The sequence below is a fragment of the Larimichthys crocea genome, chromosome XIV, assembly GCF_000972845.2.
Source record: "Larimichthys crocea isolate SSNF chromosome XIV, L_crocea_2.0, whole genome shotgun sequence".
Lineage (NCBI taxonomy): Eukaryota > Metazoa > Chordata > Actinopteri > Sciaenidae > Larimichthys > Larimichthys crocea.
In genome coordinates, this window is record NC_040024.1 from 10,416,774 (window position 1) to 10,441,938 (window position 25,165).

General features: G+C 44.2%; 2 protein-coding genes across 5 annotated transcripts in view; both read right to left on the minus strand.

Moving 5' to 3' along the window:
• Positions 1-756: 756 nt before the first annotated feature.
• Positions 757-10,646, minus strand: prkd4 (protein kinase D4). Of its 2 annotated transcripts, none has more exons than XM_019264660.2 (19): positions 10,351-10,646; positions 9,847-10,013; positions 7,800-7,938; positions 7,462-7,593; positions 7,221-7,375; positions 6,950-7,145; positions 5,516-5,599; positions 4,405-4,570; positions 4,050-4,173; positions 3,554-3,631; positions 3,255-3,471; positions 3,036-3,061; positions 2,883-2,955; positions 2,608-2,711; positions 2,370-2,531; positions 1,928-2,026; positions 1,582-1,849; positions 1,300-1,385; positions 757-1,191 (listed from the first exon to the last, which is right to left on the minus strand). In XM_019264660.2, exons 2-19 carry the CDS (start codon positions 10,000-10,002, stop codon positions 1,027-1,029), a joined length of 2,430 nt encoding a protein of 809 aa, XP_019120205.2. In that variant the 5' UTR covers positions 10,003-10,013; positions 10,351-10,646; the 3' UTR covers positions 757-1,026. The 2 variants fall into 2 exon arrangements, with proteins under 2 accessions (XP_019120205.2, XP_019120204.2); XM_019264659.2 differs by having other exon boundaries at positions 10,314-10,646.
• An 899-nt stretch (positions 10,647-11,545) lies between these two features.
• The window catches only part of klc2 (kinesin light chain 2), a 15,279-nt gene continuing 1,659 nt past the window's right edge, over positions 11,546-25,165 (minus strand). Inside the window, exons 1-14 of one of the 3 annotated variants that reach the window (XM_027287830.1) lie at positions 23,854-23,922; positions 20,462-20,707; positions 20,057-20,390; positions 18,008-18,224; positions 17,742-17,931; positions 17,478-17,651; positions 17,233-17,332; positions 16,724-16,773; positions 16,443-16,510; positions 15,499-15,607; positions 15,053-15,205; positions 14,647-14,771; positions 13,348-13,405; positions 11,546-13,263 (exon numbers count right to left, since the gene is read on the minus strand). In XM_027287830.1, the coding sequence (XP_027143631.1) occupies positions 13,180-13,263; positions 13,348-13,405; positions 14,647-14,771; positions 15,053-15,205; positions 15,499-15,607; positions 16,443-16,510; positions 16,724-16,773; positions 17,233-17,332; positions 17,478-17,651; positions 17,742-17,931; positions 18,008-18,224; positions 20,057-20,390; positions 20,462-20,689 (1,890 nt within the window). In that variant the 5' untranslated portion in view covers positions 20,690-20,707; positions 23,854-23,922 and the 3' untranslated portion in view covers positions 11,546-13,179. Of the gene's footprint in view, positions 13,264-13,347; positions 13,406-14,646; positions 14,772-15,052; positions 15,206-15,498; positions 15,608-16,442; positions 16,511-16,723; positions 16,774-17,232; positions 17,333-17,477; positions 17,652-17,741; positions 17,932-18,007; positions 18,225-20,056; positions 20,391-20,461; positions 20,708-23,331; positions 23,446-23,853; positions 23,923-25,165 lie in introns of those variants that run through there. The other 2 variants (XM_027287829.1, XM_027287831.1) reach the window with 2 other exon arrangements.

The window sequence follows — 25,165 nt, forward strand, 5'->3', positions numbered from 1 at the left end:
CGAGGGAGAGAAAAGAATCGAGCGATCTCGAGCAAAGCCTCCTGCTCCCGCCCTCTCTCTCAGATGACATATTTTTTTGTAGAAGGGTAAATTAAAGAAGAGAACGTGATGATAAAAATGCTGGTTGGTCAGTTGGCTTGGTTGGTTGTGTATTTGTGCAGATGCATGCTATGTTGAAGTTTAGAAACGCTGTCTTTGCGAGTCTCGGACTCTTCCTTAAATCACTACAACACGAAATAGATAGATAAATAAATAAAACGCACGTCGGCATCAGCGGGAGCCCGTCAGCAGAGTCAGGTGCTACGATGTTACAAAGCCAGTCTCACTCTGTTGAAATAAGATATAAAGAACTGTGAAACGTGAAGATCTTAAAGCCTTAAAAGCTCAGGAAGAACCGGAGGGCGAACGGGAGCAACGCACTGATTTATTAAGATGAAGACTGCAGGTAGAGACAGCAACTCAGAGCGAAGACGACTTAAAAAAAAAAAAAAAAAAGGGGCCGTGGCTGGACTTAAGAACGAAGACAGAAAGAGAACGATCCCACGCACCTCTCTCCTGAATGTAAGGAGGAGGGACAGACAGGCAGGCAGACAGAGAGAGAGGGCGAGACGACAGGGCGTCAGGAAAGTTGTGGACAAAATAAGAAGATGCTGGACGTGGCGCCATAGCAGGCCTACGTCAGCAGGAAAAGGCAAAAACAAAGAAATAGGTCCCATCGACAGATCGGCCATGATAGTCAGTGCGAGTCGACTCCTCTTTTTTTTTTTTCCCCCAAACTTTGATCTGCGCTCCGTTCTCCTCCTCCTACATTCATGCTGTCCATCATCACGATGCCATCACGAAAACTCACACAGTTAAATTTTAAAAACCACAACTTGGAATAAAAAAGGAAAATTATATTACTAACAGGTGTCTGTGTTTTTTTAAATTTATTAGATCTACAAGTATTAATAATTGTTCTGTGGATTAATAAAGATAACTCCTTTATCTCAGCTGTACAGACGACAAACTGTCCGACCTTTAAGGTCACATGTCGGGGTCGTTGTCCGGGTCCCAGCACAGGTGCGACGGGAAGCTCAGGCCTCTCTCCTGGGTGTAGCGTATCCAGCGCTGGTCGTCCCCCTGGTGCGTCAGATAACGGGAGCCCAACCTCTGCTCGAACTCCCGGAGGTCGCACCACAGCTGGAAGTTCTGACGGGGAGAAACATAAAACTTAAACACACACATCAGGAAAACATAAGAGGTGACCGTGAACAGGTTCTTGATCTTCAGCACAATCACTTTCTGCTCGTGTCTGACCTGCAGCCACGGGTGTCCCAGAGCTTTGCCCACGCTGAACCTCCGTCTGACCGACACCTGCAGCAGGTTGTTGATGAGACTCACGGCTGGAAAGACAAGATGAGGAGTTACCTCAGGGTTAAAAGTGGCTCACTGGAGTCACCCAGTGGTCAACAGGAGAAGAAACCTTCTGCAAAGTCGAGCTGTGCAGCATAAAGATCATGAACGGTGTGGAGCGAGACACAAAATATGAATGAAAACACTTATTTTCTATATTAAACGAGGGTCTTTAAAAGAAGTTACCCTCCAGTGAGATGGAGGCCCAGGGTTGTCTCGGGTACATGAACGCAGCGTTGGTGATCTGCTGCTTGATGTCCTCGTCCTCGTTGTAGGGGAACGTGCCGCTCAGGCTCACGTACATGATGACGCCCACCGACCACATGTCCAGAGAGCGGTTGTAGCCGCTGCTGTTGATGACCTCCGGCGCCAGGTAGGCGGGCGTGCCCACGACGGAGCGACGGAAAGACTTCTCGCCGATGATCCGCGCGAAGCCGAAGTCGCACAGCTTCACCTGGCAGAGAGCGGATTGTTGACTGTGCGACTGTTGCGACAAGGTGACACGTCGCGGAGAAACGAAAAGCTCACACACCTGAGGGAAAGGGTCCGCAGAGGCCAGCAGCACGTTCTCAGGTTTCAGGTCACAGTGGGCGATGTGTTTGAAGTGGAGATACCGCAGAGCCTCGAGGATCTGACAAAACAAAACAAAACAAAAACTCATGAAAACTCTGATTTGTTTTTGAGACGTAAACATAAAAACAACTCTAAACTGGACACAGATCCACTCTTACAGGTCAAAACTACACAGTGATGAAGAGAAAGAAGCTTTACAAATGTGTTCATGTCTGATCTAAACTTAACCTAAATGAGTTTAACTCAGATTTTAGACGCCTGAAAATTAAAAAATCTCCCGTATTTCACACACAAAGACGTGATTTTTCACACCTCAGATTTATCTTTTGACTCCTTTGCGGTCCCTCCGTCATAAAACACGACATAAAATGATCATAATTTAAATATTTAAACGATCTTGCCTGTGTGACCAGGAAGCGGCTGTTGCGTTCGGGGAGTCGGCCTATCTCGCTGGACATTATCATCTCCAGCATGTCGCCGTGGAGCTTCTCCATGACGACAAAGATGTGCTCCACCGTCTCGAACATCCCCTCCAACAGGACCACACCGTGGTGGGACAGACTCTGGACAACACACACACACACACATTAGATGTGACAGCTCTTACGATAAACTAAATAAGATGAAATGCATCAGCACCTGCAGGATGGCCACTTCGTTCCTCAGCTGTCTCTCTTTGGTCGGGAAGCGCGCCTTGTCGATGACTTTGATCGCGGCCGGACGACCTGATTTTCTGTGAGTACCTGAAGGATTCAAGCAGCAAGTTGACAGTTCAAATGTTCATTTCACAGATCTGTGACATCACGTTAATGTCCTGTCCTGAGTTTGTCTACCGTTTGTTTAAATTCTCAAAAATAATTAAACTTTTTCTCAGTTTTTCCTTTTAATTAATGCAAAATTATTAACGAGCTCACCTTTGTACACGACTCCAAACTGTCCCGAGCCCAAAACCTCGTCTGTGAAGATCTGATACACCGAGCTGATGTCCTAAAACACACACACACACTTTAACAATGTGCGACACACTGCTCGCTGTATTGATTATAGATTCAGCAGCATGAACTTACCACGCTGTCTCTGTGCGAGTCTTTGTCTGTAATCAGAGCAGCAAACATATTCTCAGATTATTCCGATTTATTTGTTGTATAATTTAAATTCTGCTCGTTACACGATTAAAAACCTCAGTTGGGATTAGTTTGGATTCATGTTCCCACATTAAAAGCTCGTTAAGTCAGTCTTGGATTCATATTTAATATCTGAGCTCCAGATGTTTTTCCCCGGCTCACCCTCGTTCTCCTCGCCGCGTCCTCCTCCGCTGCTCTGGACGGGCATCAGAGCCTGACGGATGGCGCTCTCCCACGCCGGCCCGTTCTCTCCGGCCACCACGCAGTACACCAGCGAGGACGTCACCACCTCGAAGGAGTGAGCGCTGCCGCCCGCCAACGGGGCCACGGAGAGCTGGCCGGGGCCTCGGACCTGCAGGACCTCGGACAGAGCGATCTCCTGGAGGAGAGAGGAGGAGGTGTTTGTTATAGGAAACATCATCGGCCGGTCTGCAGGAGTGTTTGTCCGTCATGACTTCTACCTTGTAGTACTTGGTGCTGCTCTCGTTCTGGAACAGAGTGATACTCTTCCAGTCCAAGAGCCAGTAATGACGTTTCCGCTGAGAACACAAACATTTAACGAAGTTAAAGGACGTGTCAAAGACTTAAAGAATGATTTGTTAAAGATACATTTACGTACGTACAAATTCAAGGTACTTGTACTTGAGTATTCCCAACGTTTTGATTCTACATTTTATCTAACTGAAGGATGAAGTTAAACTTCATGGGTCGAGAAAATGATCATGCTTCTTAAGTTAAATAAACTTTCTAAAACTCATCATGACAAAGAAAAAACAGCTCGTTTTTCTCATGAAAGAGGGCGGAGTCACTACAAACGTGATGATCTTATGGATGAAACTATCAAATATTAATCCAACAACATCAAACATGACTTATGAGTACTGCTAAATTTCTAATAATACTCAGTAATGAATGCAGGACTTTTACTTCGACTTGTAATCTGTGTGTGTGTCTCACCAGTGTGTCAGTGTTGGTGTGATACAGCAGCCATCCCTCTCTCAGGACTCCGCCGGCTCTCCTCTTAGTGTGATGCACCGTCTGGACGAGCCTCATCAGAGGGATGTTGCTGCTGAAACACGGACTGACGGAGCAAAGACGAGAAACAGAAACAGAAAAAAATTGATTCGAGGATTTAAACTCAGCCGGCTGTGTGTGCCGTGAAAGCCTCTAGGTGGCAGCACGGCCCCGAAGCTCAGCACTGTGTTTGTCATGCAGATGGATTCAGTGATGGATGACAGACAGTGTGTGTGAGTCAAACGTCTGACATCACCACCAGCTTTTTATATACCGAATATAATTAACTTAATCTGACCTCATTGGCTCTCGCGGTTGCTCGGCGTCCTTGGTCTTCGTCTCCATCATCGCGTCTCCGTCAGTGGACATCTCATCGTCAGAGACTTCTAGTGTTCTCATAATGGTGAGCTCTGAATCATCGTCCTCTGGGTCCAGCGGGCCGCTGTGAGCCACTGCTGTGGATTCTGGGAAAGAGACGCACAGAGAATATTCACTTGACTGATTAATGGGAAAAATACCAAAGTGAGGCCTTGAAATTACTCGATTTGTTCTAAAAACCTAAAAATATTTCATCTGCAATGACAGAAAAACAAAATTTTTATGTTTTTCTTGATAAATAACTGAAATCAAATCTTATTCTTGATCTATCACGTGAAAAAGGAGTTGCTTTAATCTCAGAGAGTCACATTTTTCTAACGCGCGACCACTGAGACTTTAAAAATCTCTCTTTTTTTTTTAAGAGAGTCCTGGTCAAGTACGATCTAGACAAGTCGTCAGTTCATCACAGGGTTGACACAACAGATAAAAAAAGGGCAGTACAAGCTGCGAATTCAACAATCAAAGCAACACCTCGACGATTCAGGTGTTTCAAAGAGCATTTAAAAGTATTTAAATGAATCAGATCTTGAAGTTTTATAATGTTCTGTGATGTAATGTAACCATGTTAGGTCGGAAAATGTTTTTAAATCAATCGTGAAAGACCTGGAGATGAAACCGTTGAGGTGTCGCTGCTTAAACCGATATAGGTGGATAGTTTGTCTTGGCCAGGACTCCCTTGAAAAAGAGATTTCTTGGGATCTTTCCTGGTTAAATAAAAGTTACATAAATTTGCATGCTGGCTCGTTTCTAAGTTATTTGATCACAAATAATTGAACAAAGTATACAGGATCAGTAAAGTCACCTGAACGTCTTCAAGCTTTGATCACCACTTGGACGTGGATGTTTCTGGGAATCTAAAATGAGTCCTGAATCTATCAAACACTCTTAACATGGAGGCTGAATCAGCTTTGACTCATCGCAGGCTTACAGAAACATCAGAGCCACGAGGGCTTTTCAAAGAAACATGAGCTAACGCAGCCCAGGATACAAAACCAGAGCCTTCCCCCCTCCAGGGACGGCTGGCTGCTCACCTTCCCCGTTGACGCCTCTCTTCTCTCCTGGACAGTCTCTGGGGACCAACAGCTCACAGCGCTGATGGCAGTTAAACCTGCAGTCTGACAAATGAGCAGAGACGAGAGAGGAATGTGGTGATGAGGAGTTTTCTCAATGGAGGCTCAGTTTATCTTCCTGAAGCTGAAACGGTCCGTTAAAGTCAAAGTGCTGCCAAAACAGAGCATCTTAAAAGTCACTCGAGTGGAGGAATAAAAGATTAACAAGAAGAAGCCTGACTGTAAAACATAGAGCTCAATGCTGGACCATGGAAACAGCTGTTTGACCAAAAAAAAAAAACCTCAATGGTGGCCCAATGGTCAGGAAATGAACATCTACTGAGGTAGACTGAGATAAGTCAGAATAAATAATGTTATTCTCAAGGAAATCACTTCTTCCTGGCTTGTTGCTGATTAAACTACATATTCCATCAAAGCTGTTCTTTGTTTCTTTGTATTCCAAATGTTTTTATACAGCCATAACATTATGACCACTGACCTGAAGTGAATATTTTGTCCTCAAAGTCGAAAAATCAAGCGCAAAGATTTGAGCGACTTTGACAAGCACCAAATTGTGATGGCTAGGAGACTACTGGGTCGTTGCATCTCCAAAACTGCAGATCTGGTGAGGCGTTAGTGGTCCAAGGAAAGAAAAGCAAAGTTCATGGAAGAACGTGGGGAGTGAAGGCTGGCCCAGATCAGCTACTGTAGCTCACTATGTCCATCAGGATGCACTGTGTGAAGAAGTCAAGCTGGCTCGATGCTTTGGGGAATATTCTGCTGGGAAACTTTGGGTCCTACCATTCATGTGGACTTTTACACCTACCTTAACACTGTTAGAGATCAACCCTTTCAAGGAATGGTATTCCCTGATGGCGTTGGCAATGAATATTAGGTAGGTGATCATAATGTTATGACTAAGAAAATAATCATGAGCTACATGAGATGCTCTTCTTTCTGCAACAGGAAATAGTCCACAACCACAACTTCTTGTTTTTACGTTGGCATTAAAAAGAGATATACAGGGTGTCATTTAGCTCAGTTGGTAAAGCAACCGCTCCATGTACGAAGGCAGCCCAGGGTTCGAATCCGACCTGTGGCTCTTTCTCTTCCCACATTTCCTGTCACTCTTCAAGCTGTCTCTGTCAAATAAAGCTAAAAAATTTGCCGTTTCCCCTCTTTTTCATTTTTTATGCTAAGCTAAGCTAAGCTAATTGGCTGCTAGTGCTAGCTACTTATTTAAAATATAGTCAAGTGAGGTATCAAACTTCTCACCGAACTCTTGGCAAGAATGCAAAGCATATGCCGTGTGGATATGTTGAACTACTCCTTTAAAAGAGTCCAATAATTATATCTTATTTGATGATATATGAGTCTATACAGACTAAGACTTTAAAGCTTAAATCAAATACTCACCTGAGCACTGCAGCCCCTGTCTGAAGAGTCCTTTGAGCAGCCGGTGGCAGTACTGGCAGACAGTGGGTTTGGTGTAGCTGTGGATGTGGAAGGTGTGAGGGACCTGCGCCGTGCGCTTGTCACCGTACCCGATCCCAAGCCAGACCGGAGCCTCTGCCCAGGACGGAGGTCTGGACGAGGGCTTGGACATGCTGATCTGTTAAAGGACGGACGGTCAGTGCGTTTAGAGAAAAAACAAACAAACAAACAAACTCTGTGACGGTGACCTTACCTCTTCCAGACTGCCTCCCGCCTGATTGGACAGCGAGTGTGTGCGAGGTCGCCGTGGAGGAAACAGCGAGAGGCTGGTGCTGACCTGACGCCGTGCTCGGCTGCAGTTATTGGGCAGCTGGAAAGCACAACGCTTATGAAAGTCTAATCCACAACCTGAAGAGAGGGAGAGGACAGACTTACTTAAACACTTCAGAGCTTTAAAACCATCTCAGAGTTCTCTCAGATGAAGCGATCATTACCATCACATTTCAGCCCCTGTCGAACGAGGCCCCACAACATTTCTCCACAGTGGTGACAGAAAGTGGGAGTCCGGTACGACTGGACCACCAGGGAGTGTGGACGGATCCTCATCTCGGTCACTGACGCTGATTCTGAGTCCGATTTAAACAGACATGTTGACAGTGCAAGATGTGAAATGAACTTGAACTACAGAACATCTAAACATCAAGTGCCCGTGCTTCTCTTGTAATGAGATTAACCTGTGAAAATGTAACAAGGTACGACAAGGTTCCCGCCAAAATAAGACTTCTATTCCTCTTAAATAATGCTGGTAAATCAAACGCCGTCGCCGCCTGACCTGCGATGATGACCTCGATGAGGTCTCCATGCTGCAGCTCGTCCTGGTCCGTCAGGCGTCGAAGCAGCTCCTCTGAGGCGGGCTGATGTCTGAACAGCAGAATCTTCTCCCCGACGCCCACCACGCTGCAGTCTGGAGCCTGAAGACACGCAAAGACGGTCACAGCACGAAGCTCATACATAGATTATGTTTAGATATATATGATTTCAAGTCTGGAGACAAAAAACTACAGAAGAACAAGTGCCAAGATTCGAATGACGGCTGCAAAAATGCGGGAAACCTGGTGAACAAGACGTACGCAAACACTAGACGTGAAGCTTTAGCAGTAAAAGATGTTTCTGCCTGAGTGTGGAGGGTTAAAAGAAAAGCTCAGCTACTGATCTCTGATCAGAGAGAAAGAGATTCAATCAGCGCAACATGGGAGAAAAAAGTTCAACGTCTAGCAGGGCAGACACAGAAAGACGCGTTTGTGAGAGTCGATCTCAACACGATCGCAAACCACGACCCATTTACACAGTAAAAACCATGATGCCATCTGACATGCCAACTATCTTACGGAAAACCACATCTTCAGTCGACATCTGTCCAACGTGTGAGGTGCTAAAATACAAAAACAGTCCCGTGACATGCAGAAATGGTTCTTAATACTGTAAATGATGGACTGCAGATGAGTTGTGCTTCCTCATGAGTAAAAATTAATTAGATTCTGCCAATTTTGATGTTTTAACATGAATAAAAAGGACTCTGACAGAGAGTATCATCATTTGAAATAATAACACAATGTTCAATAAAAATTCTTGAATTTCTGTTTTTATTTGCAACCCAAGTTGTTTTATGTGACCTTAAAACAATTGCACGTTCGATTAGAAACAGGGTTTTCCCTCAACGGTGACACATTTATAGCGTGACACATCTGAAGTGTTTGTGTACAAGTAAACACACACACACACACACACACACACACACACCCCTCGCTTGCTGACCTGCTGCCTGGAAATACAAGAAAAGATCAAACTTGAAAAGGAACGCCAGTGTAAGCAAAGCAGACCGTGTGTGTGTGTGTGTGTGTGTGTGTGTGTGTGTGTGTGTGAGAGACAGGGGTGGAGGGAGGTTGTGGTCGGAAAGTTTGCTGCGCTCTTGTCGACCACACAGTGTCTGTAGCTGAGGCAGTATGAAGGCCAGAGCAGCCGAGACCGACACCTGCGATTCATCTTTAGTTAACCTCAACTTCAGTTTCAGTGCACCGTTAACCTGCCGGCTGCTAACGCAAGTCTTCCTGATGGAAGATTGAGCCCTCAGTGGCTCCTTTTTAATCGATTTCATACATTTCACTTTAGGTTCTTAGACAGAGTCCGGTTTAAGAGACGTGTCAGTCAAGGAGATGCTTTAAAAAAACACCACTACAGCATCATTCAAACTGCATCAGTCGACGATGACGCCGAAGCGCTTGGTGTTTTTTTAAAAAAAACCACACTTTCAGATAATAACCTACACAATCCTCCTTTCTGCGCGGGGCGACCTTTCAAAGTCCACTTCCTGACGCTTTTGAGTGAGGGAGGCTCAACTGAAGATTTTCCAAGTGGGACTGTGTGAAAGGTTTTCATTCACAGATTTGAATATTAGTGACGTTTTTAATGCACTTTGTCTCTTTGTAGCCGCTGGCGGTTTCCACTCGTCTTGATTTTTTTAACCTGCAGGTCTTGGGATTACTTTGAAATGCTCCTTTTGTGTCTAACTCCACCTGTCTGGTGCTTCAAATAGATTAAAAACAGATCCCAACACCGACTTAAAGATAATTCAGTCAGTTTTGTTGCACTTTTTTTTGCACTAGGTCTATCTATTCAGAAATATCCAAACTTTCTGGTTCACTTTGAAACTCATTGTGCCCCAGTTGTACCCAGTTCCATCAAACCACAAACCTCCTGTCTGCAATGTAAACTTCCTGTGAAAGTCTCAAACCTTTTCACACTTCATAGGTGCAGTGGCGTTCCCCATGAGCGAGCTGCGTGAGACAAGGCCACCCCCCTGCCGTGAGGTTTTTCATTACCTTGCGCTCTATGATCTCCGCAGCCAGCCTCTTGGCATGGCGGTAGCTCAGGTTGCTGGCAGGGACTCGAACCTCCTCCCTGAACAGGCCGAGCTGGAACTGGACCAGAGCCGGCGCAGAGAGACTGGTTAGACCGGTGGGAGCCACTGCGGACATGGAGAAAGATCCTGCGGCAAGAAGGGATTCGTTTGTGATGTGTGGATGTTGGTTTTTGATAAAAATACACACAAAAAAGCTTAAAAAAAAGGACATGTTGCTAATTTTTTTATTAATTAAATCACCAGAATGACCTAAAAAGTCACATTTAAAGAACAAATACCTTCTTGCTCTAAAAACTGATGTTTAACACTGACTGGTGGACAAAAACATGTGTGCACATGTCCTGTACTAAGATCAAGATACATAAAGACAGATTAGCTAAATAAAAGCACTGATAGAACATCTAAAAATAATCTAAGTGACCTTACTGTCTAATCCCGGTTCATTCAAGCGGCAACCTTTCACCTCAGTCGCAGGATCGTATCTCAACGGTGCGACAGCTGATCAGTCCGCAATTGTGCTGTCGATTTCTCAACATGAACTCTGGTGGGTCTTGGTTTCCTTTTTGTGGGGTGTTGTTGAGACAGGAAGTCACAGAGTCAAAACTCTGCTTCAGTGCACAAGTACGGTTAACACTTCTACCTCCAACTCACACTCTCACACACACACACTTTGAAATGGTCACAACCATCTGAAGAAGATGACGAAAATGTACGAGACGCAGAATCAGTTTGAAAAGTGGAAGTTGTATTTATTGAACCTTTGATAAAATACACATTAGGTTGGCCCCTTCACAATAAGATCCATCAAATCAGCAGCGATATAGGAGCTGAAATTATACATACACAACACCCTTGTACCCACAACATGAACCAACCGCGGCTCTGAGTTTACGCGCCGATCTCCGTGAGAATGTTTGGACGTCACAGAAACCAAATTTCATCTTTCAAGCTTTTGGATCTGCTGTTTCACACGTTTTACGGAGTGTGCCACACACACAAACAGAGCCTGAGATGCCGGGGTGAATAAGTGCCTGATCAATACGGTAAATGATCGATTAGTTTTGGTTTTACAGTACGGTGCGTAGAGGAACTCAGTCAGGAAAACTAACTTTTGTACACAACTACATTGTTTGAGATTAAAAGGAATTTCATCGTTATGCGTGAGAACGTGTGACATACGGTAAACATACACATAAAAGTCGTATACGGATAAATTCTGTACATTATTTGCTGCGAACAACACTTAAAGCACTTTTAACATCTTTCCGAAGCACTTTTCTTTTTTCCTTCTCCGCTTCAACACTTACTTAAACTCCCGCGTTCCTTCATGCATTCGTGTTTTTCTTCGTTACTATCCAAAAAAACAAAACAACCTGCGTCACCTCGCACATTCAGCACAATGAGAAGCTGATAGATAATAAGCACTTTTTTTTTTGTTTAACTGAAGTGACGTGACTTCAAAAGAAGGGCAACTTTAGGTTATTTACGGCACGTGGCGACCATCGCGGACGAAATATCTTCGCGACAAACCTGCGTCTTTCGTAGTGTTTAAGTCAGACTTGTCAAGAATGAACCTTTTTTTCTTGTATTAGAAAGTGTAAGGTGGATTAAAAGCAAAAAAAACAAAAAAAAAACAACAACAGTTGAGGAAGTGCCAATCCTGATTTTTTGCTTCGTGTACATTCTGTAGATATTGGTCTTATTTTGGTGGAGTTTAGCTTCCATAAATCCAGTGCGTATGCCACCAGACCGACATGAAACGTAACATTCAGATAATCAGTTTGCAGTACCTTCAAAATAAAAGCTCAGAGCCAAAACAGGAAAAAAAGCAAAACAGCACAACAAAATTCATCGAGGACGGACGTTCAACAGTCGGATTCTCTTGCGAGTGATTGCGACTGATGACGCCCGTCCGGGTCAGCGTCGACAAACGTAACACTTAAGGATTGTTTTGTACAAAAAAAAAAAAAGATACATATTCAGCAACAGTCAACGAGACAAAAACAAATTCTCACAAAGAGGAAGTAATAAAAGTAAACAGATTGTAGCTGCGTCAGCTTTAAACCAATAAAGTATAATTTTTTCGAAATGATTATGCCTTAAATTTCCCAGTTTAATGATTGTAAACAAATCAGATTTAAACGTCTCTTTCACAGCATTTTCCTTCGATATCGCTTCAGGCTTGTGGCTGTTTGGTAAATTAGTGTCGGTAAAACTTACCTGAACTTAATGATTCTAGTGTTCAATTTAACTTTCTGTAGGTAGTATTCAAGAGAAACCTTTCAAATTAACTTTTTTCGTTTATTTAAAAGATTTTCGCCGTGAGCCTGTCCAGTAGAGGGCGCAGTGAGAACTACTGTGTACAGTACCGTCACGTTCAAAAGTGCATTATTACAGTTTAGACTAAAACCTTGCGGCTTATCTCGAATGTCAGCAGATTATCAGCGTTTTCCCGCCATCCTTCTTTTTCCAGTCTTCGTCCCCCTTTACATATTTTTTTTTTCCAGCTGAGACCGTCTTTAAACCCAATGAAGTGTAAACAAAAAGAAAAAACAAAACAAAAAACACAAGATCAAATGTGCGCTATATACAAAGGATGAAATATCAAATAATTTAAAACTGTATATACATAAAAAACAAGAAGGCAAAAAGTGAGGTTTAAATGGTTAGTGCTAATGATTTGTTTTTGAAAATACCCAAAAGATTACTCGTATTCTCGGATAAAATCGAAGCGGATCGTACCTTTTTTTTTTTTAAACCGTCCATGATGTGCATTCGATGAGCGGTCAGCATCAGCAAACATGCTACTGGTGAAATATACAGAGTGCAGTGGGTTTTTTTCTTTGAACTGAAACCAGTTTAGCCTACCTAAAGGTTGAGTGTCTGCACGTGAGGGTGTGAGATCTAACGAGACAGACTCGTCACCACGACGTGATACGATGCGTTTGCTACGGTGGTATGAGTTTGAAAGAACACGAGGCGTTCAGGTGCAGACATTCCACTTTCTAGTAAGCAGCATGCTGATTAATGTGTATCTAAATGTTCTCTGTTCTGATCGAGGGCAGCGGTTTGTACAGCGAAGCAGCGACCGCGTCTTACGGGATGACGTTTAGTGACGACTGAGTGTTGTTTAAAAAAATATGCTGCAGGTGCAAAGTGTTTGATCTCGCTTTGAGCTTTAGGTGTGTTTGTTTGATCAAACCAAGCTGCAAACAGCCTCTCCTCGCCGGGCCGCTCCGTGTCTACCACCCCACAAACCCCCACGCCGTGTCCCGCCTCCTCTTGTCTCTGTCTAGCCAATCAGGGAGCTGCGTCTGGATAGGTCCACGTTGCTGGCGCTTAGTCCCCTGCAGTCAGAGAATCCGGAGCTGGCGTCCTAAAAAACAAAACGTATTGCATTAAAGGCTTAACATCACGTGCCGTGGCAGGTGAGACGAACACATGAAGACAACAGTCGTACCTGTGTGGTCTCCTCAGCGCTCTTGTTGAGGAAGTTGAGGGAGCTCGCTCTCTTCATTCTGAGCAAAACGATACAATCGAACAATGAGATGAAACCGTTAATAACTCATTAACATCAGCATATTGCGTCTAATAAAAACCAGTATTGGTATTCGGGTGGAAGGTGCAACAAGATGTATAATTTTGAGGAAGAGGCACTTTATTAACTTAGAACTTGATGGATTAAAGCAAATAGTGTAAAATACAGAAAATATGTCCAAAAAAATGTCCATCAAAAAAATGCAGCACCATGCGGACAAGACCAGTCAGTAATAAACATAATGTTTAAATGAATACCTCTCTGACAGTGACAAGAAAAGTTATAAAAGTAAAAGTCAAGTAAAAAACATTGTTAAATTGTCAAAAGTCTCCTGAAAGATGCAGTAAATTTTATTCTGCCTATCCGCTATGTTTATTTTGTCTATCCGTCTGCCTATCCACTGTGTTTATTTTGCCTATCCGTCTGCCTATCCACTGTGTTTATTTTGCCTATCCGCTGTGTTTATTCTGCCTATCCGCTGTGTTTATTCTGCCTATCCACTGTGTTTATTTTGCCTATCCGTCTGCCTATCCACTGTGTTTATTCTGCCTATCCGCTGTGTTTATTCTGCCTATCCGTCTGCCTATCCGCTGTATTTATTCTGCCTATCCGCTGTGTTTATTCTGCCTATCCGCTGTGTTTATTGTTAAGTTATATTTTAGTATAGAGCAAATATTCAAGTGTTTTTATATCAAATACATCTTTTTTTACCTGTCACATAAATAAAACTGCACGTCCGTAGCAGGGTTACTAGTTAAAAAATGTCTATGTGGATGTAGTTTGAGGTTTAACATTATTTTGTCACTCATCTCTTGATGTCTCTATTTCAGCTGCTGCAGCTCTGCATTCACTCAGCCACGCCCAGTTTTAAGTAAGCCAAGTCAGTTCAAAGAATTTGATTTCCTTACATGCTTAAACCACAGCGTTATATTCATTTTCATTCAGCAACACGTCACGTTAGAGGTGCGAACGACGCGTTCGTTCAGGTTTCAGTGCCACTTAAAAGATGAATAACAATGATAACAATGTTTTACAAAACAATAAACCCTGAAGCTCATTACAGATTAAATGTTTTTGGATCGTTGTGGATCAACATTTTATAGATTAATTGATTATTATTGTTAAATATTCTCAATAAAAACGATTAGTTGAAGCCTACATTGAACTCCTGATGGTCTATAATCATATTTGCATGCGTGTTTACACACACACAGATTTTACCCTGGGTTACGAGGTTCTTGTGGTCCGCTTCCCTGCAGCTTCTTCACCAGCATCTCGCTGCTCCTTCTCAGGGCGTCACGGATCTTCCCGAAGGAGCCGCTGCGGCGCAGAGACCCATTACCGTCCTGAGGGAGGAAAACATAAAAAAGCGAGTCAGCATTCACTGGAGACGAACATTACATATCGATTAGATTTCCCGTTAAGGCTGGTCAGGCTGAAGGCAAACCGAGCTCCCGTCTCGTGATTTTGCTTTAATCACTACTACGAATTGCGCTGCCGTGCTGAATTACATCATTAATATGACTTTAATTGCATCGCCTGAAAGGTTGTGATGACCTTTACGCGATGAACTTGTTAATACTGTCATTAGCGGCGAGGTGAAATGAGTCGGCGTCTGTTAACTGACCCCGTTCCACTCGGCGGAGTCATCGCCCTCGTTCTCCCCTCGCTGTCCCCCCGGACCGTTGATTCCTTCCCTGCTGTGTCGTCTGTCGCCGCCTCCGGCTCCTCCGTCCTTCAGCAGCTCCACCACCTTACTCTGGTTAATGGCATCAATACCCTGAAAGAAAAAGACAAAGAAAAACAAAGATTGGACACAAGTGATTAAAAGGGATTGGAGAATAAATCAAAGCCTTTTCCACAATAGCTCACACAGCACGTCTACGACGTACACGCATTAGCTTCATGACTGATCTTTAAAGCTGTTTGGCTTCGTTTATGGGCCAATAAATAAAAGCTGTGAATGTCTATTGAACTAATCGGGCTTCTTAACTGACCGAGCCGCTGTAAAAGAGCCCAGTCGACTAATCTAACAGCCGTAATTCAACTGGACGCTGCCGTTTGTGGTTGTACCTGTTTACGTGACTTGCTGGCGCACTCCTCCAGCGTTTCTGCTGCCTCCAGTTTGCCCTGGCGACGGTACAAAGCTCCCAGGCTTTTCAGGGTTGTATTCACGGTCGGGCTGCAAAAGAACATAAGGGAAAAACATGTATTATTCCTGTTTGCTTTGAAGCTGCATTCACCAACAAACCAAACATTAACTGAGCCACAAGAAGGTTTTTATGGCAGAGTTTAGCCAGGCTGCATTTGAGGTCAAACAAACGCTTCACTTTGCAGAGTCTGTCCCTTTTATTAGTGCTGGAGATCTGCCAGTGTGTGCTTTTCAAAGCCAAATTAAGGTGAGAACAAACGATGGACTCGCTCATGTTTGTTTAAGGACTGTTAGTGCCATTGTTTCTCTAGGACCAACTGGGAGGAGATGGTATTTCTGTGCTACATAATTTAGAATACATCTCCACTGTCTGCAACTTATAGATCTTTTTCACGTAAAAACAGGCAAATAAAATGACGCTTTTATCCAGCGACTTACAAAAAAAAAAAGGGAAAGTTTCACTGTGCAGGCTGGGAGGCCCGTCAGGAGGGCGTTACAGTAATCGAGTCACGAGATGACCGTCATTGTTGAGTCGGGTAAGGCCTGATTTTACCGATGATGTGAAGTGCGAAGCGGCACGACCGGGTGACCAAAGCAACGTGATCAGAGACGATGGTCGTCGATTTTGAGAAATCTGCAGTACACCTACACTGACCAAAGACTGTTGAAGTGTTCCTTGTATGATCTTTGTGTGACAATAATAAGACCGTCTCTCTTTGTTGATTGACAGAATGATGCGGTTATGAATTACAATGAACTATGCAGGTATGGATTCATAATCAGCAATTTTCAGGTTATATTTTCAGCATTTAAATGATGTAAAAACCTGCTTCATGTTTCCAGTGAATACAGACGTGTGACTCACCTGTCCACCTTGCAGGCTTTATACCAGCTGCCATACTCTACATACGGGCCAGCGTCCTTACGCTTACCCTGAGAGAGACAGAGAGACAATGATTACAATAAAAGGAGGCAGAGGGGAGGAGAAGCCGAGTATGAAACATTACCCTATTAAAACATCCTATTAAAATGTCCCTGTAGTCATTTGTATAGTCTGCAGCTCTCCATCACTCTCATTTTGCCGTACAGTCCATTTCCATAACAGCAGCCTGCCGTCAAAGAAAAAGGTCAAAGTGAATAACTGACCTTGCTCTCCTCTCTCTCCTCTGCGTGCATCCAGATTGGCTTGTTGTCATCTGCAAAAAAAAAAGGAACAAAACAAAAACCATGAAAAAACGAGAAATCAAACAAATGAGGAAAAATAATCCTGGGATTGTCCTAAATGTCTAAATGAAGCTCCTCTATCCATGTAAACACATTTTTAATAACACACGGCTGTGTTTTATTAAATTCCTGCCAAAGCCGCCTCTCTCTGTGTGTGAGCACATAAGGGTTTGATGGGCTTAGTGGCGGCGGCGGCGGCGGGAGGGAAACATCAACGTTAAGCTGCTTCGCTCGCTTCAATAGCACGAAATAATCCTCTAACCTGCTGAGAGTACCGAAGGTGACGGCGGGGATCAGGGTGAGGCCAAATAAATAAAATACAGAAATAAATAACTAAAGTAACTGAATCCCAAAAGACAGCAGCTGTCAGGGGAAGTGAAAACGCAAAGTAAAAAGATTAAAAAGAGCCGAGAACGTCGGCTCCTGCTCACTGTTGACAGATCCAAACTCCTTCTCGTGTGCCCTGGTCAGGATCTCTTTGTACAGAGCCTCGGCGTCCATGAACTTCCCCTGCTTCAGGTAGCACGTCGCCTGAGGAGAAGCAACAAGGACAGCCGTTAACTCGTGGGTCTAAACTGGAAAAGCTTGTGGAAGAACAAACACCACAGGAAACCCGAAACACTGAAGTTTCGTTAACTGTGCGTTAAATGTTCTTAAATGTTGGACTTGTTCCCACCAGGTTGTTTTTGGTCTTGGCCACGTTGGGGTCGTCGGCTCCCAGTTTGGACTCGTAGATCTCCAGGGCTCGTCTGTAGTAGTACTCCACCTCGTCGTACTTGCCCTGGTTCTGACACAGCAGGGCCAAGTTGTTCAGCTGCTTGGCCACATCTGGGTGGTACTTCCCCAACACCTGAAGACGAAAGTGTGCGTGTATATATTTAATCATAATCACATGGAGTTGTTTCTTTGTAATGAGTCTAAACCTGGTGTGTTCCTTCACCTTCTCTCTGATCTCCAGCGCTCTCTTGCACAGAGGCTCAGCCTCCTTGTATTTGCCCCTCTTTCCGTACAGGACGGCCAGGTTGTTGAGGGTCGCGGCCACGGCTGGATGATCCTTGCCCAGCGTCTTCTCTCTGATGGCCAGGGCGTCATTCAGGAGGTGAGCTGCTTCTTTGTACTTGTTCTGATCCCTGCAAAACAACACTTTGCTTATAACCGATACCAACGATGAATGTTAATCAAACTACCTCCTTTCAGTTCCCCCACCTGTACACCAAGGCCAGGATGTTGAGCATTGTGGCTACGTCAGGGTGGTCGTGCCCAGACGTCTTCTCCAGGTCCTCCAGGGCTTGTTTGCACAGCGGCACGGCCACCTCGTACCTCCCCTGCGAGGCGTACTGGATCACCAGGTTGTGGAGCGTCCTGAGGCGGGCCGGGATCTCGTAGCCTCCCTGCTGGGCTGCCACCTCTCCGCTGGGCTGGGCTGTGGGCCAGAGGGGAGGATATTAAACGTGTGACGATCGGTGGCTGCTGTAGCCAGTTTCTCTGGCACGTTTTGGACATCCAGCTTATACTGAGACGTTCCCAAACAATCCCACAATTCAGCCTACACCCAATGACTCGTTAAAAGTCATGTGATTATGATTAAAAGGAAATCCAGCTGCTTCTTGTAACAACTGCTGCTCTATTTCTTCAGTGTTGCTGCCCAGAAACTGGATAAATTCTTTAAAAATCACATTTTCTGAGCACTCTTGCTCCTTACGCCCTCTCGCTCTCATCCAGGCTTAAATAAAAGACTCTGTTTCCCTTTCCTCTCCGTCCTTCTGCTACAATTTATACATTAGAAAGACATAATGCAACAACGGAAAGGTCATATCAAAACGGCTAAACGTGCAGTCGACTCTGCAAGTGAACATAAAACAAAGCTAAGAGACATAAAAGCATTTTTTATTCGGTTATTAAAAATTGAAGAGAGTGATACGAGAGCACTCAGCGGCTGGCTAATGGGCAGGAAAGCTGAGCACGGTTTACGTGGTCAGTGACCTTTTTCCGTCTTTGTTAACATGGATCCACAAATCCACTTAGCTTCTGTTTAGACAGTGAACTCGGCATCAAACCAAACCACAGCTCACTGCTACAAATAACTTTAACCTCCTATGTAAACTATGCGCACAGCCGGAGGGGCTAGCTGCAGCGTTACAGCGTCAACAAGGAGCTGCTTGTATGCAACACATGAGCCTCAGTGTTTAAATTACTGCAGGCCTAAGGGCAGTCGAGGCCTGAATACTTGTGTTACTGAAAGGCTGTATTGACATTCAGAGAGACTTGGTACATTAAATAAAAACAGCATTGATTCTCTCGCCGTGCTTTAAGGCCACCGCAGATAAGGGATGATTCGGCTTAACGGCACCTTTGTGTAAAATATGATATGGTTTAAAAACTCAAACAAAACACTAGGAACACGAGATAAAGGACGTCAGAGGTCGACAGTCTTCTTGTCAATTTGGCATCAATGTAATCCAGAAATTAATGTTTCTGTTCAAACTTTACATGTCGGATTTTGTTCTTCAGAGGTTAGGACGCTAACATTAGAGGTTAGGACGCTATCTTCACAGGTTAGGACACTAACATTAGAGGTTAGGACGCTAACATTAGAGGTTAGGACGCTAACATTAGAGGTTAGGACACCAACATTAGAGGTTAGGACACTATCTACAGAGGTTAGGACACTAACATTAGAGGTTAGGACGCTACCTTCAGAGGTTAGGACACTAACATTAGAGGTTAGGACACTAACATTAGAGGCTAGGACACTAACATTAGAGGTTAGGACACTATCTACAGAGGTTAGGACAGTATCTACAGAGGTTAGGACGCTATCTACAGAGGGATGCTATCTTCAGAGGTTAGGACACTAACATTAGAGGTTAGGACGCTAACATTAGAGGTTAGGACGCTATCTTTAGCGGTTAGGACGCCATCTTTAGTGGGACGCTATCTTCAGAGGTTAGGACGCTATCTTCAGAGGTTAGGACACTATCTTTAGGAGGTTAGGACGCTATCTTTAGCGGTTAGGACGCCATCTTTAGTGGGACGCTATCTTCAGAGGTTAGGACACCATCTTCAGAGGTTAGGACACTATCTTTAGCGGTTAGGACGCCATCTTTAGTGGGACGCTATCTTCAGTGGGACGCTATCTTCAGAGGTTTGGATGCTATCTTTAGCGGTTAGGACGCTATCTTTAGAGGTTAAGACACTATCTTTAGAAATGTCTTTATTTAGCATCTTGCTATCATCTCCTGTCTGATGTCATACCTGGTCCCTGGTCATCATCGTTGGGGAACAGATCATCCAGGCTGTCCTTTGAAGTGTCTCCTCCGCTTCCACTGCCGCCACCGGAGCTCTGGTTCTTCTCCTCCGAGGGCGACACGTCGTCGTCAAACTTCTTGATCTGGTTCATGAACTCCAGGTGCTTCTTCTCCTCCTCCAGCTGGGCGACGCTCTGCTCGCTGCGCTGCAGCTTGTGCTGCGTCCCCGCCAGCTCGTCGCGGAGCCACTGGTTCTCCTGGCAGAGGCGACGCACCTGAGCGCGCAGCTTCTGCTTCTCCGACTCCACGGCGCTAAGGTGGCTCGACAGAGCGATGATCACCTAGAGAGGAGGGAAATTTTACTAACCGAAATCGTAAAGTTGTGCCAATTTGTTTTAACCAAGAGTGTTACCTGTGCCTCTCCCAGGCCCAGCTCGATGGCCTCCAGACTCTTGCGGAGCAGTCCGGACTTCTCCTGGGCGGCCGGCGGCTGGGTGCAGTCCAGCAGCGAGTTGAGGAGCTGGGCGTGTTCGCCACGCAGCGTCTCCAGGCCCTGCATGACGGCCTTAGTGTTGAGGACGATCTCATCCTGGCTCAGTCTCTCCAGGGCTTCTTCACGTGGATACACCATGGTGGACATTGCCTGGTTTCATACACACTGAACAGAAAGAAAAAAGAAACAACAATGACGAGGTGTTTTTGTGTTTTTTTTTGCAGAGTGTGCACTGTCTTCCAACCACATCCTTTGTGTGTGTGTCACTGAGGTCAAGAGACAAAAGTGTGAGAAGAAAAGAGCAAGAGAAATTTGATACAATGAATATGAGGAATGCGGAAATGAGACGAAGGTCAGAAAGAAAAGAAATCTGAGCTTGGAAAGAAGAGAACAGAACAAATTCTCATTATTTCATTATGGTGCAAAAACTGAGGTATTATGGTGTCAAAGCTAAGTAGTTAAAATCTATATTTATAATATAAAACCCTGCAGGGAAACACGAGGAACGATGAGCCACGCACACTTAAGTACAGTACGTGTCAGGCACGGTTAAAATAACCTCGATGAAGAACACTAACGTTCCCAAGACGCGTTTATCGCATGGCAGCGCATTTTAATTCAACAAGAGATTTAAAAAAACAGATGGAGGATATGAAATATGAAGTATAGTCAGTCTGCAGCTGCTGCACAAAGCTTCTCTGCCTTTCTCTCCCATTACAAAGAGGTCAACGGCTAAATAATAGTTTCCCATTTCATTATTGCCCAACGTGCCCCATGGGTGGTTAGACTAGATGGAACACGATGAGGTGTGTGTGTGTGTGTGTGTGTGTAAGTAAAACCCATTCAGACTTTTCCTCCGAGCTTAAAAAGTGACGCAGCAGCTTACAGCGACCAGGAAATAGGATTAAGACGACGATGATGACTACATCAAATATCACAGACAACATCTCTCGACGTCTACCGGGACGTAAAATGTTGAACATCATAAATTAAAGGAGAGGCTGATGTATCATTAACACTTAAATATCTATATATTCACATCCTAACAGACTCGGGCTCTTGAGAAACCTTTGGCACATACGCTGTCCGTTCTTTTATCAGTGGAGTATTCTTACGAAAAAGATCAAATCAAAAATATTCATGTTTTAGTGAACGAATAAACATAGATGTGATTAGCACTTAAAATTCAACTCTTAAATATCTATAATCACATTCTAACAAACGTCTTCGGGTTTCTTTTATCTGTCCAAAACAGTCCAAAACATTTTTTAGATGCTTGATGAGTAAAGCGGCAACCCTTCGTGCCATGTTCAAATGACTTCACAGCAGAAATCAACATGTTTACAGCCTAAAAGTTAAAATTATGCAGAATTCACAGTGTACAACGTTCAGGCAGGACTATCAACATGGCTCTTGAGAAACATTTTATACTGTCAGTGGAATATTCTTATTAAAAAAGTTCAAATTAAAGGATTCAAATTAATAAACGTAGATAGATATGTGATTATCACTTTAAATCTAACTCTTAAATATCTATATTAATTAGTGTAACGACCTCAAAAGCCTCAGAGCTCAGTGACATATTTAGGATCCTCTGATTTGTCCAAACAATCAAATTTCCAAGTATAAAAACCTTTGAAAAAAGGAAAATCCTCACATCTTAGAAGCTGGAATGAGGATGGTTTCAGTTTTCTGGCACCTTTTCAATGAGTCGACAACTTTTTCTGAAGTTATGATGAGAATTAAGTTTGGGCTAGTGATCAGAGGATGTTTAAGAGACAAATCACTGAGTAATGCCAGTGGTCATCATGAGTCATGATGCATTTCTCCATCCACACATTCAAACATCTATCTCTGATCTACAACACGTCAGTGTGTCAACACACATCACCACCCTGTTATAGACAGATCCAGGCGGAGGGATCTGCCTCAGGAAAATAGTCCCGAGCACGCGGCCTGCAGGTCTGAGGGTTGACCGACGCAGCAGGAGGAGGAGGAGGAGGAGCAGGAGCAGGAGGAGGAGGAGGAGGACAGAGCGGCCGATTGTGCAACATCGTGACTTTCTCCTCTTTTTCCCCTGCTTTGATGGTGGAGGCGCACCTGTCCTCCTCTCCTCTCCTCTCCTCCCTCCTCCCTCTCTCTCTCACCCATCCTCCTCCCTCCTCCTCTCGCCTCCCTCCTCCTCCCTCCTCCCATCCGCCTCAAACACTGACTGCAATGCACCAATATTCACATTTCCCTTAAAGTCCACACACACACACACATATATAGGAAGGGGCACCACAAACCAAGATGCATGCCCTCCTGTCTTCTTGCTGTGAGTTTAATTTGTTTTAATTTTTAAATAAAGGTGCAGATAAAGAAATGTCCAAGGCTGGATGGTGGAGGCCTGTGGGCAGCAGCATCAGTGTTTGTGCTGAATGAAGGTGACCCACAATGAGAGAGAGCAGGACAAACCAGAACAGCTGATTCATTCAAGTGTTGCATTCACTGCAAATGCGTTAAAACCAAACTGCGACACGGAGACTGTTTGTAAACAGAGCAGGCCCGAGCACCGGGATGTGACACAACACTCACATCAAGCTCCTGCACGTTAATTATTATAAAACACACGATAATAGAATAAAAAGGCGGTGTTAAAGTCTTTAAACACCAACAATGACACATTTACGGACCCCCCGCCGAGGACGTAACCTTCGTTTTGACAGCTTATTTTAAATAAACACATTATATTCAAACTCTACGACGTCATGCTCGTTTAAATGTCATTCATTTATCCGCGTGTTTACCTTCATCGAAGACAAGTGCGATGCTTTCTGTCCCCCCCTTTGAACACAAAGCGGCAGCGACAATGTTGTGATGCTCCAAGACCGGACCAGCGTCAAGTCTAGGTGTAGAAAACAAACTACTTCCGGTTTGGTTTTGTTTTTTCAAAATAAAACACGTTTTCGGCTGCCGAATATATAAAATACAAGTTAAAATGATAAAAATGAGGATTAAAAATGACACTTAAATTATAATGCGCTTATTTTATTCACAAAATATGATTTAACAACCGTTAAATTAACGTTAGCTCTTATTTTGAAGGACCGCGCGTGTGCGCTACTAGCTACCGTTACCTGTCTTTGGGCTTCGTGCACGCGTCTTCACGTTAATAATTTTTCAAATAAAACACCTGAATATCCCTCACGTCACTCCAGCTGTGTTTGTTTAACCGTATTAAACTAAACCGAAGTCTATACGTTGACTAACGGTCGCCCGCGAGCTCAATTCCTTAAAGAGCAACTGCCGTCTCCTTCACGTTAACTTACCCGAGACTGTCAGCGCGAGAGCTCCTCAAACGGTGTCCACGGTGATGGCCGTACGGATCTGGTTAGTTTTTTTTTTTTAAACAACCGTTATATTCAGTTTAAGTAACGTGATGTTATCGGAGCGTCCAAAATGTGACAGCTGGGAAGCGAAATGGGAAGAAGAAGAAAAAAAATGGCTGTTCTCCCAGAATCTAAAACCAAAGATGAAATCAAACATCAAGATGATTCACGTCGTCTGCCATTTTCCCCCAAGGCAAGGGGGCGGGAAATGTTGTAGTAGTGATGGGAAGTTCGGTTCTTTTTAGGGAGTCAGGTCGTTTGACTCACCAAGAAGAGTCGGCTCTTTCGGCTCCCAAGCTTATACCTATATACATATATCATAATTCAGCCAGATTTAGCGCCGTTTTGGCTTACTGATTTGTATGTGTACACATATATATTATGTATATATTCAGTACACCCTTTGTATAGTAGTGATGGGAAGTTCGGTTCTTTTTAGGGAGTCAGGTCATTTGACTCACCAAGAAGAGCTGGCTCTTTCGCCTCCCAAGCTTATACTTATATCATAATTCAGCCAGATTTAGCGCTTTTTTGACTTACTGATTTGTATGTGTACACATATATACAGGGCCGGTCCTAGCTATGGGCAATGTGGGCGGCCGCCCAGGGCGCATTCTCCGTGGGGGGCGCACGAACGCCCGAAAAAGCAAAAAAACGGTAATTTTCGATACCGCTCATTAAGTTAGCGGAGCGGGCGCGGGGTGTTGACAAGGCAGAGGGGGGCGTCGGACAGACCGATGGGGCGCACGCATCCAGGGGCGCACGGCGCACGGGCGGCCGTTAGGGCACACGAGAAAATGTTCGCCTCGGGGGGGGGGTTCGCCCAGGGCGCAAATGTGGCCAGGAGCGGCGCTGCATATATATTATGTATATATTCAATACACCCTTTGTATAGTAGTGATGGGAAGTTCGGTTCTTTTTAGGGAGTCGGGTCATTTGCCTCACCAAGAAGAGCCGGCTCTGTCGGCTCCCAAGCTTATACCTTTCATAATTCAGACAGATTTAGTTTTTTGTTTTTACTTACTGATTTGTATGTTTACACACATATATCATGTATATATATTTAGTACACCCTTTGTATATAGTGTATTGATGGGAAGTTAGGTTCTTTTTAGGGAGGGTCGGGTCATTTGACTCACCAAGAAGAGCTGGCTCTTTCGGCTCCTTATACCTTTCATAATTCAGCCAGATTTAGCGCTGTTTTGACTTATCATTTGTATGTGTACACACAGAGGCGGTCCTGGCTACATTT